Here is a 13,300-nt window from a genome sequence, read left to right as displayed (position 1 = left end):
GTTGAGCAAAGTTGTGTGTGAATTTCAGTGACAGTGCCTTGAAGGGTACACAGGCAAAATGTTCCAATGGTTGGCCAAGCAAATAAATCAGCATGGTCCTCAGTTGTTCACAATAGGCAGAGTTTAGGCCATACTAACTAAACCTTGCTTACAAAACTAAAACAAAACCTCTCCTGTTAGATATGATCCCACAACTGGGCAGCATTTTCTGAACAATCCCGAGTGTGCTAATAGTAAATGAATAACAAAGTTAAGATAAGTCAAGCTCGTAACATGGATCATTTGCTAGAAGTGACATTTGAAACACACGGATACAGTTTCTGCAAACAGAGGGATTATGTTCAAGCCTTGCAACTTTTAAAAAAAACACTTGGGTGCTTGGGGTATCTATTGTTCCCTATTGCTTTCTCCATGACATGTCCCCACCAATTAGAATCAACTTGCCTATCAATCAATGCCCTTTTCTTTGTGGAATAAATTGGTTTGTTTGAAATTTGGCATTCTTATGCTTGCTTTGATGAATGAAAGACAAAAAACTTTGGCAATATGGTCCCTTAACAGCAATATTCAAGTTCTGTACTGGTAAGCAATGGTTCATTTGAGTGTTGGTGGCTTTTGGACCAAGAAGATTCTGTCAGCTCAATCCTGTCTATGTCTCCACACCTATACAGCTGAATTCTAGTTAATATCAGGGATCACTATCAGAAACAGGAGACCTCACTACCCTAAACCCATAGAAGGAAACAACAATAACTTTTGCTCATAGCTGCTAAGTCTGTCAAGATCACTGTTAGTCTGTATGACTCAGTGGCATACATGACAATGACCCATTAAGTCAATGAAAAGTGGACAAGCATGGCTATCCAATGTGCAATTCCTTACCTTGGCCAGTTTTTCCATATACTGCTTAAAGAAATCCTCCCTTAGCCCAGAGCTATCCACAGCTTTGTAGCGCGAGTCACCCTCAAATTTCTCCTTCACTTTGCTCCAGCGTAACTGACTGTCCAGGTGGTGCTCAGACAGCATGTCAAAGAAGTTGCCCTTTATCTGCTCAATGTTAAGTTGGATAGAGGAGTCGATGAGGGGAGAGATGAAGAGTAAATCCAAGTCAGGAAGCAGTTTTGTAATTGTGTTATTTTAGTCATCACTAAATTACTCACTTACCTCACACTGAAGGAAAGTGAATACACCCTCCACACTCAAATTAACTTAGTTAATAAAATATGCCTTGTGGCACAGAATACTAACATGTATTTTGTAGAACTATGCCTAGTTAATAAAAGATCCCTTGCTTTTTTAGGGACAGGGTGTTTATAGTTTCATCAAATCCTAACAAATTAATAGTAAATATTACTTTCAGCTCTACCGAATTAGCCTTTTAAACATAGTTTGCGTTTTTTTTTTGTTGCTGCTAATGCATTTATTTTACGCAATTTGTCTGTCTTTACACATTGGATGACTTAATTTCTCAATCTACCTTAGCTCATTGTTCAAACCACTGGCAATACATGTAGCAGCTTAGTCAGTGGTATGTTCCACAATGCCAATCAATACTGCTCTAGGAATCAAAGTTACAATCTAGTGAAGCAGAGACGGAAAGCTCACAAAAGGACAGCAGACGACAGACAGGGTCAGAATGCCAGGGCACCGAAGGGTTTCAAACCAGTGATCACTCTGTTTTGAAGGGCATATTGCTTGTCCCTTAAAGTAAAACCTTCCAACTGATTTAAAACTAACTTCAATCAATTACAAATTAGATATTCATTTCTGTATTTGGAACAAAGCAAATTCTGTGATTGGACACTACTTTCAGACAATCCACTGCCATATAAGCGGACTGGAGTAGAATAATTTCATTGTTTAAGGATCATTTTGATGGTTGATACCAATACAGTAGCTTCGGGCGATTTGTGTACAAAATGGCTGAAATTCATCACAAATTAAAAAGTCCAGAAGTACCTGTACAATTGTTTTGTATAAATCCACAATTAGTGGAAACAGATTTTTAAAAACATGATATAGATATAAAAAATAAACATTTGAAACCAATCCAAACTTTAAGTACTATGAACGTTGTAGCTGATTTTAAAGTACTGGGGGCTTGAAGTGCAAGATTAAATTAACACACACTAACTTCAATGCAGTCTATATCATTGGGGATTGTATATAATTATCAGCTAAGGTAATTACTTAATAGTGTTTTAAATTAAGCATATAATCAGTATTCGGATGGTGAAGCTTGCTGAGTCTACAACTGGTTAAATTGTCAACTGATTTATTGCTTTCCCCATTGAAAATAAATAACATAATACAAAGAACTGGACAGCATGGAGGCACAGTGGTTATAATATTGGAAATAACAGACTGAAAATTGAATCAGAATAGAAGGAATATACAATTGATAAGTGTCACAGACGTGAGTTCAATTCCACTCTTGGAACGCTGGCCGAGTGGAGTTTGCACATTCTCCCATGTTGGCATGGGTTTCCTCCGGGTGCTCCAGTTTCCTCCCAAAGGCGAAAGATGTGCAGGTTAGCTTGATTGGCCGTGCAAAATTGATCTTAGTGTCAGGGGATTAGCAGGGGTAAACATGTTGGTTTACGGGGATAGGGCCTAGGTGGGACTGTGGTTGGTACAGACTTGATGGGCCGAATAGCTTCTTTCTGCACTGTAGGGATTCTACGATTCAACTATGACTCTGTAAGGTACTTAATAAAATTTCTGTCTCTATTTGGGAGCTTATTCAAAAAATATTTTTAAACAGGTAGAATAGAACAATGTTGTTTCATACTGGTAACACACTTTTCCACATTAAGTTTGAAAGTTACTTCAACAAGGCACCTCAGAAATAAAGCTCTGCTTATAATATTGGAAATAACAGACTGAAAATTGAATAGGAATAGAAGGAATATACAATTGATAAGCTCAGCTGGTGTTGAAGTGCCAAATGTGAACTTGTTTAATGTCACTTCCTCAGTGAATTCTATACGCAAAGCAAGTTAATGTCAGTGCTAATGAAAGGGACATTGTTCAGCACCCAAGGTCAGGTGTTCACAATATATCGCAAACCAAGCCTCAGCATGGCACCACTCAACAAGTTTGGCCATTTAGTGGTAAGTTTTAGACTAATATACTATATATTACACCCAACAATTCCTGGCCAATGTTCATCTCAAATTAAAAGGTGCACTAGGCTTTAACTAATTAAAATCAATGCTTTGTTTAAATGTGATAAAAATGGTCCAGCCTGCATGAAACAGTACCAGAAAAATCTGCAAGCAGACAGAAGGGAACACACTGCCATATTCCTATAGGGCAAGCTACCAGACATATTGGGGGAGTTTTCCTGTCCCACCCGCTATGAGAATTAAAGCAGGCAGAAGGTGGACTATGCAACGATCTGTTGACCTCGGCGGGATTTTGCAGTTTTGGGGCGAGTACAGTCAGAAAACCCAACGATTATGTTATTTGCAATCCATCCATTTAAAATTTCCTCTCCACCTCACTCAAAGGTGTCTACCCTTTGAGGTCTGGTTCCACAAGCATTGGGTTGCTGATTCAAGTGGCCACTCTTTGTGCCCATATTGAAGCTTATTTGACTGCATTATAGCTGTGCTCAGCCTGACTCAATATCCACACTTCTAACAGGGAATGCTGACTAGTACCAGGAGAGCAATGTTTCCTGACAATACAAAGCTAGATGGGAATAAGTGTTGTAAGGAAGACATTAAGTGGCTACAAAGAAACAGATAGGTTGAGTGAGTGGGTAACAAGGTAGCAGATAAATTATAACATGGGAGGTGTGAGGTTATTCACTTTAGTAGTAAGAAAAGCAGAATATTTCTTAAAAGGTGTGAAGCTTATAAACGCAGATGTTCTGAGAAAATTGGGCATACTAGTACAAGGAATACAAAGTTAGCATGCAGGTACAACATGCAATTAGGAAGACAAAAGTCACTGCCTTTATTGCAACGGGACTGGAAATTAATATTAAGTCTCGCTACAATCTAGAGAGCTTTAATGAGATCATAACTAAGGGACAATGTGCTACTCTGTTGAGTAAGGATGTATTTGCCTTGGGAATGGTACAGCAAAAATTCACAAGATTAATTCCTAGGATAAGAGGGTTGTCCTCTGATGAGAAATTGAATCCTTTATTCTCTGGAGTATAGAGGAATAAGGAGCAATCTCACTAAAACACCCAAGATTTTAAGGGGCTTGAGAGGATGTTTCTGCTGACTCAGGAATCCAAAACGTAGTGGCATAGTTTTAAAATAAGCAGAAACCATTTAGGACCGAGATGGGGAGAAATTTCTTCACCCTTTTGTAATGGCAAAATTTTAGAACTGTCTACCCAGAGGATTGGGGATGCTCCATTGTTGAATACTTCTAAGATTTTTGAGTTATCGGGGATTCAATTAGTATGCAGAATGGGTGAGTAAATGGACTTGAGGTAGAAGATCAGCCATGATAGTTTGCAAAACAGGTTTGAGGGGATAATTGTTCAACTCCAGCTCATAATTTTATACCTTTAAAATAATTATTACAATGGCACCGGGGGTGTGGGATTTTAGATACACAAACAGATTGGCGATGATGGGATAGAAGAGAATCTTATAGAAGAGAACACCACCAGGCAGTTTGATAGGGGTGTTCAAAATCACGAGTACGCTGGACAGAGTAAAAAGATTTAGACTGGTGGAAGAATTGAGAACTACAGACCACCATCTTAAGGAATTGGCAAAAGAACCAGAAGTGAAATGAGAAAAAAAACTCTTTTTAACAAAGGGGCTGGCTGGAATCAGGAATTCACAACCCAAGAGTGGGGCAGCTTCATTCATAGCTTTCAAAAGACAATTTGATGATGTGAAGAAAGATGCTGCTGCAGGGAAAAGATCAGGAATTAGCTGAGCTGCTCTTACAGACAGCAAGCATTGCCCATGACTGATGGGATGGCCTCCTTCTGTGGTGTAACCAACGATTTTATGTTTTCAGGAGTGGGAACCACTTTTGATTTCACCAACTCTTAGCTCCCATGTCAATCTAGGGCACTGAAGCAAATTGCAGCAATTATTGAGCTGAGCATAGTCTGCAGCCAAGTTGCATGCTGCCCAATGAAACCACGCCACCCATGGAGCTACAAATCTATTTTTACCTGTTACAATATGCCAGTTCTTCAGAGGCACAATGTGCAAGAATGAAGGGAATCGGAATGGGGCATGGAGCAAAGAAGCACCATGTAAAATAAAGCATTTTTGTTTCAGTAATTCAAGAAATGTACCATAGAGCAATATTCAAAGACTGAGAAAGCTTCACAACATGTTCCGATACTATTACATATTGTAACTTGTTAAAGTATAACAAGACTAATTACAAATAGAAACACAAGTTAAAATACCTTTACAAGAATTAGCAATAGAATAAAAGGTAATGGTTGAACATGATCTGGCTCTATCCAGATCTATTTTTTTTTGATTGTTTTGTCTTAACACATTTCTGGGCACAACTCTCACTTCACAAGGAAAAGAACTAAAAAAATGTAAAGTACCAGAGCTGCGGGAGGCTAAAGTCACCACACAGAGAAACACCAATTCTTTCCTCACTAGGGATTCCCATAATACTTTGCTTGTCAGTGATTGACAGCTGTCAGACTGAACTGATTGATAGGCCGCACAGCACAAAACTGTAAAGACTATTCTCGTTATAAAACAGAATACATAAAATGGTTACAAAAGGGCTTGAGAAAACATCAAAATGCAAAGATCAACAAGTTACAATTTTAAAAACATTTTATAAATAAACATGCATTTTCAAACAAAAACAGTTATACAAGTAAAAAATCTTTACTGTAGTACTGCAGTCAAATTTAAATTAAGCAATATATTTACTATTTTCAAATCCATTTAACATATTACCCTCTGAAAAGCATAATCATTATAAGCAGTTTCAGTCAAGACTTCTAAAAAAAATATAAAAAATGTTAACGTTCATTTGTTAATTATTCTTTATATAATTTATGGACAAAATTTACATGAATAGCAGTTATTCAACATTCTCCTGTTGCATATGTCACAAATGATTAGGCTTCAGAGGTTGAAAGAGTCGCATTCGCACAGCACACAGGGACTAATGGGAAGGCTGCAGTGTGTTGCTAGCGTAATGTTATTGATGCCTCCTCCCTACCAAGCTGCATCCCAGTGGAAACCACATCCCCAGGGCACTTGACACCACGGCAACACGACATTCAAAACTCATTAATTTTTAACACACGACCTTTATTTTTGATACGCACTGATATACACTGGATTTTTTTCCCCTTTCGAAAGATAAAACTGCTGCCAGGAAACCAGACAAAGATAAAAGTGCACTCTGAAATATACGAATACTCATTAAAAAAGGTAGATTTAGGTTAACATGGTTTCTGTTGGGAGAGTCTGGTGTCCCTTACATTCGCACTCCCACCACTCACTCCACTGGAACTACAACCACCTTACCTTCTCTGTCCGACTCTTCGAGTCTTCTTTCTCTCGCTTCCTCACACTGGTAATAAACTCGATAAACATACTTTCCCGATCCTTCATTTTTTCAATCGCTTTGAATCTGGAGTCTTTGCCATATTTAGCAGCAAAGTCACTGAATGTGGATCTAGAAATTAAAATTTGTGAAGTATTTTCAATTCGGAAACCACGAATTTTGGAACGGATATTTTTAACATATAAAAACAAATTATATTAACAAACCAGAGAAGGGAATTTGGCCAGTCAAACTTACTCTGACACCTTTTTGGTTACAGCAGCTTCAGTAACTACATGCTGCTTTTTCTCCACATTCCTTGATTCCTTATCTATTTCTTTTCTTAACATTTCAATTGACTCGGCATTTGCAACCTTCTGGGACAGGATATTCTCTCAACTTTTGTAAAGGTTTTTCTGAATTTTCCTTGAATCAGCTGAGATAAAATTTGAAGATTATGTTGCCTTGTGTTTGTTAATACTCCTGTGATGCATCTTAAGATGTTTTTTTCTTTTAAAGTTGGATTATCAATGCAAGTTGTTGCTACTGCATTACAATAAAGCAATTCTACTTTCTTGACTGACACAGCAATTTATACTTCAATCAGTCAGGCAATCAAGGATTATGGGGATAAGGTGGGAAAATGGAGTTGAGGATCATTATATCAGAATTAGTCATGATCTCATCGAATGGTGGAACAGACTTGATTGGCCAAAAGGTCTATATCTGCTCCGACATTTTATGATAATATCCTTCCCATCAAAATTGTGTAATTTTATTAACTCTTTCTGAAATGCATGAATGGAGCAAGTACTGAAATGCAGTAGAGAGCAAGAGGATCTGGCCCTCTCAAGAGGATCTGGCACTATACTCTTGGTTGGATTATTGCTCCAGCGGTTGGTGCCAGTTGCCCCTCAGGACTTCACCAAGGTTGCCACCCTTGGCTTGGAGGTTGAAATGGAAAGTGTCAATGGTGGAACATGAAACTGACTGATTGTGGAGTTGCACTCTGTCCAAACAAGCCCATTCTGCTGAAGAGCCAACTGAAGATGTAGTGGTCAAGATGAAACGCCTAGCTGATTTTATATGCCTCAGCACGGTAGGGTATTGAAGCCAATTTAAGTCAACAGAAATGACTCTTTTGATCTAACTGCCGAGGTGGGGGAGCACACATGCTGGTTGGCCTTATCCCACAACACCATCAGGGAGTTACACAACCGGTTAAACATGAGTTCCATTTCTCCAACCCACATCCATTTATCTCACATAGGAGCTTCACACATTTTATGGACACCAATTCATGAGATAATATTATGCTAATCCTTTTAGAGGCATCAGTCCATTCTAAATTGAGTTTAATCCAACTTGATCTTAAATTTTAATTATGTCCCATCTTATTGATGAAAAGGTTAGTCACCCAGGGCTATTATAATTCAAAACACTTCAATTTTATAATAAGCATTTGCAATATGAAAAACAGCTCAAGATATTATCCATGGAAGGCTATGATTCCCTACCAAAAGGTTACAGGGCATAATAGAACATCAGAAAACTTGTAAATTAAGGGTTCAAGTCCATTAATACAAATGAATAGCATTTCTTAGACATTTTATGAAGTGCTAAACACTTTAGTATAAACTCAGAAGTTCAAAGGGAAAGGAAATTCTAAGGCAAGAACTTTTTGTTCAAGGTCTTCTTCCTTGAACATATTATTGTGAACCTTTGATACAGAGGTGAAGAAAAAAAATCCACTTTCTCATCTGATAACTAGTTTGTGGCACCTTCACCACAAAGCTGCTCTGCTAGTCTTTATGGGAAGAATTTAATTCAAAAGCAGGCAGATCTTGAGAGTTGTTCCAGAGTCACTGGACCACAGGGAGTGAGCAGACTGCAGTATCCAGCTGACTCCAAAGTTGGGGACCCTTAACCAACATTAGCAGAATCATTCTACCCATAGGAGAAGCCATTCCCAATCACAGATACCACCAAACCTATTTTGGGAAGGAGGCCTGCAACTGGCACCTAATTCAACATTATTCGAGCTATACAACCAAGAGTTGATCTGATGAAGGAATGCAGTTAATCCAATTCAGCAAACATCTGAGTTAGAGGTGTTAACTTAATACACAGAATGGTGGTAAAAGTTTGGCCCAAAGCAATGGTAGAAGGTAGATTTTAAAAAGCAATTTGGTGAAGTATGGTGAACTCCAGCCCCCAAAAACGGGACACAAAACAAGAATGCTAAAAATGTAAACTGTAAAGAAGACAAGGAGACAATGGCACTTCAAGACTTGGCACTGAAATGGAATCCAAGAGCACTTACCTGGGAGTTAACTTTGCATCCTCCAGTAACTTTTTGAAGTCCTCTTTGGATTGCTGGAGTTTGTTTTTCTTTTCCTTTCGCTCTTCTTCAGCTCTAGTTTTTACATACTGGTCAAAAACCTGTTGAGTCAAAGTTTGGGATCTATTTCACTTTTCACCTACAACACTGATGATGCAGCAACCTAGTACCTACACTTCTATCAATGTGACTGGGAACTAAGATAAGGCTGAATGGACACTTTCTTCCATTTTATATGAAGACATTAGGGAATCAATACCTCCAGAATGAAGCAAACTTGTTCACCAGTAGTAAAGAGGTTTAACATAAACACAGTATTACACAAGGATTCTCAAAGTAAACTATCTTTCTACAAATAATTGCTAATTTTATAAATTAGGATAAGCACTTGGAATTTTGGGAAGCTAGTATCAACATCAAATACAACTCCATTTATCTGGTGCTCTCAATGTAGCAAAATGTCCCAAGGCACTGACAAGAAATTGTCAAACAAAATGATACCAGATTCTACAGGGAGATATTAAGTCAGGAGACCAAAGCCATAGGCTTTAAAGGATGTCTTAAAAGGAGGGAAAAAAGATAGAGAAGCAGAGGGGTTTAGAAAAGAAAACTTAGATGTTCAGGGGTTAGGCAGCTGAAAGCAACGCCATCAAATATAGTCACATGTAATGTGACAGGGACATGATATTTTCTAGATCAACCATGGACCCCTGAGCAATAGCACTGTACTCTGTGGATGTTCACCCACAAAGAACTGAGTGACAAATGCCCAAACTTATCCTGGAAGGCCAAATAAAGAGAATTCACAATAAATTGCAGAGTTGTTACAGCACAGAGTCCTTTCAGCTTGCGCTAACTCTCCATAGGTACAACTTAACTAGTGCAAATCCCTGCCTTCTCCTCGTAATCTTGCACCTTATAGATAAAGAGGTTCTCTCTTGAGTGCTTCGACTGAACTTGCTTTCACTTCCAGGGACCGCGTGAAAAAGGTTTTCCTCATGCCTGCATTTTTTTTTGCCAATTATCTTGAATGGTACGATTTTGAGAAGTATAGAGTAACATTGGAGTGCATGTTCCTCTGAAGGTGGCTAGACAGGTAGTTAAGGTGGTCAAGAAAGCATACTTGCCTCTATAAGGGACAGTGCAGAATACAAGAGTGAGAAGTTATTCTGGAACTGTATAAATCATTTGTTTGCCCACAGTTCTGGTCACCGCACTATAGGAAAGATGAGATTGCAATTGAGTGTACAGAGGAGATTTGAGAATGTTACCTGGACAAGAGAATTTTAGTTGTGAGGAAAGTTTGGATAGACTAGTGTTGTTTTCTTTGAAACGGAGGAAGCTGAGGGGAGAGCCAATTAAAGTGTATAACGTTCTGAGGGACCGAGATGGGGAATATGATCTTCCTATTCACTTTGACTGATGTGTCCATAACCTGGGGACATAAATTGTTAATTTTTACTCTAAATCTAAGAGGAAACCCCAATTGTAATATTTTGTTTAAATTGTCCTCTGCCAATATTTCATGTAAGCTGCGCAGCAACCCTAAAAGTGACCACTGAAAATAACTTAAAGGCGCGCACACTTAAGTAAGTCAAACATTCTAAAAAAAATGTATGTCGCTTACAGCCCTTGGCATCCACTTTGAATAGTTGCAGTAACATTTACAGAATACAACAGTGCAAGCTTTCTCGTCTATAGAAACAAAAACTAGGAGTAGTAGGACATTGAGCCCTTCGAGCCTATTCTGCCATTCATTTTGATCACGGCTGATCATCGAATTCAATATCCTGATCACCACCCCCCTCTTCTCATATCCTTTGATTCCTTTAGGCCCAAGAGATATATCTAATTTCTTTTTGAAGTCAGACAACGTTTTGGCCTCAACTACATTGAGTAGTGTATTCCTCACATTGATCACCCTCTGGTTGAAGAAATCTTTCCTCAGTTCTAAAAGGTTTATCCCTTATCCTAAACTTCCCCACCACTGGGAACATTCTTTCTGAATCTACTTGTCTAACCCTGTTAGAGTTTCATAAGTTTCGATGAGATCCTCTCTCGCTCTTCTGAACTCCAGTGAATATAATCCTGCTGATGCCACAGCTAGACTACCGTGTGGAGTTCCGGTCACCACATTATTGGAAGGATATAATTGCACTGGAGGGCGTGCAGAGGAGATTTACCAGGACATTGCCTGAGATGGAACATTTAAGTTATGGAGAGAGGTTGGACAGGCTTAGGTTGTTTTCGTTGGAGCAGAGAAGACCGAAAGGCACCTGATTGAGATGTACAAAATTATGAGAGACACAGACAGAGTGGATTAGGAGCAGCTGTCCCCCTCAGTTGAAAGGTCAGTCACGAGGGAATACAGGTTCGAGCTGAGGGGCAGGAAGTTTGGGGAGGGTGAGAAGAAAAACCTTTTTACCCAGAGGGTGGTGACGGTCTGGAATGCGCTGTTGGTGGAGGCTGGTTGCTTCCCATCCTTAAAAAAGAATCTGGATGAGCACATGGCACCATAATAACATTCAGGACTGTGGGCCAAGTGCTGGCAGGTGGGATTAGGTGGGAGTTCAGGTGTTTCTAATGTGTTAGTGCAGACGTGACGGGCCAAAGGGCCTCTTCTGCACTGTATGATTCTAACCGATTTAGTCTCTCCTCATATGACAGATCTGCCATCACAAGAATCAGCTTGGTAAACCTTCACTATACTTTCTTTACAGAAGGACACCAAAATTTCACACAACACTCCAATGTGGCCTCAACAACGCCCTATACAGTTGCAACAAGACATCCCTATATTCAAATCCTTTGCCTTCTTTACTGCCTGCTATACCTGCACACTTACTTTTAGCAACTGATGCACGAGGACTCCAAGGTCTCATTGAGTATTCACAGCTCTCAATTTTCACCCATTCAAGTGATAGGTGGCCCCAGTCAAGATGTCAGTGGGTTGCCAGTACTTGTGGAACTGAACTGCAGCAAGACATAGCCCTTTAATGAAACTGAGAAAGGAATAGCTAACAAAAAAAAAGTAACATGTTGCCGATCTGTTCCTGACTCCGTCTTTTAATTAATGGAGGTTTTGTGAGCTTGATTCTCTCTCATCCCTAACAGTACAGATGATTGTTCTGCTGTTACCTGCTTTCTTTCCTTTGGATTCAGGAGGAGATATCTGGGATCAAAAACAATCTTGTGGAGTTCCTTCTCCCATGTAGAGAATGCAGAGACCTAAAAAAGCCAAGAGAAAAACAAAAACAATTGCGCTGAATTCATCCTTAAATTTTAAGCATCGGAAAGCAGCACAAAGGAGCTATCTGCACATGGGACTGAACTGTGAAAATAAATCTTGACCTCTCTGCACTTCCACTGATGTACAAAATCCATGGCTAAAAGGAAATAGATTAAACCAAGTTCCTTTAATTGCTAAAATGAATAAAATGAAGCAACCTCGAGGTGAAACACCAAACACCACATTCCAAGTTTAGTCCTAGTCTCAGTTGACTTCAGTGAGAACAACCAAACCTTTTCCATTACCCACAGCAACCTTGGGGTGAGGTGAAAATAGGAAAAGAAAAGTGGTTCGTCGTGTGATTACCATTGAAAGGTACAAAGTGAAAGTTATTAGAGTACAGGATTGGGATTCTCAGTGATGCTCTCTACAGTCAAACAGCCTCTCAATACTCATGTTAAGGCCACGTCAATAGATGTCAGAGGGTTGCTACTGCCTCTGAGTCTGTACCTTAACTAGTATTCAAGGCCTTAAAGGAAGAGATGTTAGATAGATTCTTTACAATGATGAAATCAAATTCAATCATCTCCACAATTTCACCTTAAATGACTACAGCACCTATATCTATTGGAAAAAGCAAGCAACAGTGGGATGCTGACAATTTCCCCACTAATTGGCCTCGAATTCCACTGAACAATCAGCCAACTAGTTTCTCATTAAAAGATCCACCACCGGGTGACATTTAAAATGACCGCAGTGGGAGCTCCCATGGAGGCAAAGCCTTGAAGTTTAATCTTTTGATTGCAAGTTCTGTTAGCTCTTTTTATGGTACGGTGCATAAATTAAGAGACATCCTTTGGGCAAGGAAGTACCTGAAGCTCATACAATGAAACCTTGCAAGTACATGATATTGGAAAAGATGCTATGAGAAAGAAGTGAAGATAAAATAGAGGAACACTCCTGGAGATGTATAACTGGGGGAAAACTGGGGGGGGGGCGGGGTAAAATTAACTGATCTTACCCTGGGGTACTGTCACCTATTAAAACAAACACAACACTACTTGTTTAAAAACGCTATTTTCTTTAATGAGCATTACTACCCTCCCTCCCAAACAGCCCAATCACATCAAATACGAGTCCAGGCTTTAGTCAGTGTGGGCCTCATAATTACAAAGCAGGCATGGTTTATTGTATCTCAAGCACCGATATCAACAGAC

At 39.2% G+C, this 13,300-nt stretch overlaps 1 protein-coding gene across 4 annotated transcripts in view; it reads right to left on the bottom strand.

Moving 5' to 3' along the window:
- The window catches only part of LOC145351956 (transcription elongation regulator 1-like), a 121,924-nt gene that overhangs the window by 7,890 nt on the left and 100,734 nt on the right, over positions 1 to 13,300 (bottom strand). For all 4 annotated transcript variants that reach the window (XM_080201779.1, XM_080201780.1, XM_080201782.1 and 1 more), the window contains 4 exons: positions 11,993 to 12,082; positions 8,837 to 8,955; positions 6,495 to 6,645; positions 883 to 1,047 (listed from right to left, as the gene is read on the bottom strand). In XM_080201779.1, coding sequence (XP_080057905.1) covers positions 883 to 1,047; positions 6,495 to 6,645; positions 8,837 to 8,955; positions 11,993 to 12,082 — 525 coding nt within the window. The remainder of the gene's footprint in view (positions 1 to 882; positions 1,048 to 6,494; positions 6,646 to 8,836; positions 8,956 to 11,992; positions 12,083 to 13,300) is intronic.

Source organism: Carcharhinus amblyrhynchos, chromosome 13 (genome assembly GCF_965287045.1).
Source record: "Carcharhinus amblyrhynchos chromosome 13, sCarAmb.v2.hapA, whole genome shotgun sequence".
In the NCBI taxonomy this organism is placed as follows: Eukaryota; Metazoa; Chordata; class Chondrichthyes; order Carcharhiniformes; family Carcharhinidae; genus Carcharhinus; species Carcharhinus amblyrhynchos.
This window is presented reverse-complemented; position numbering and strand designations above follow the sequence as displayed.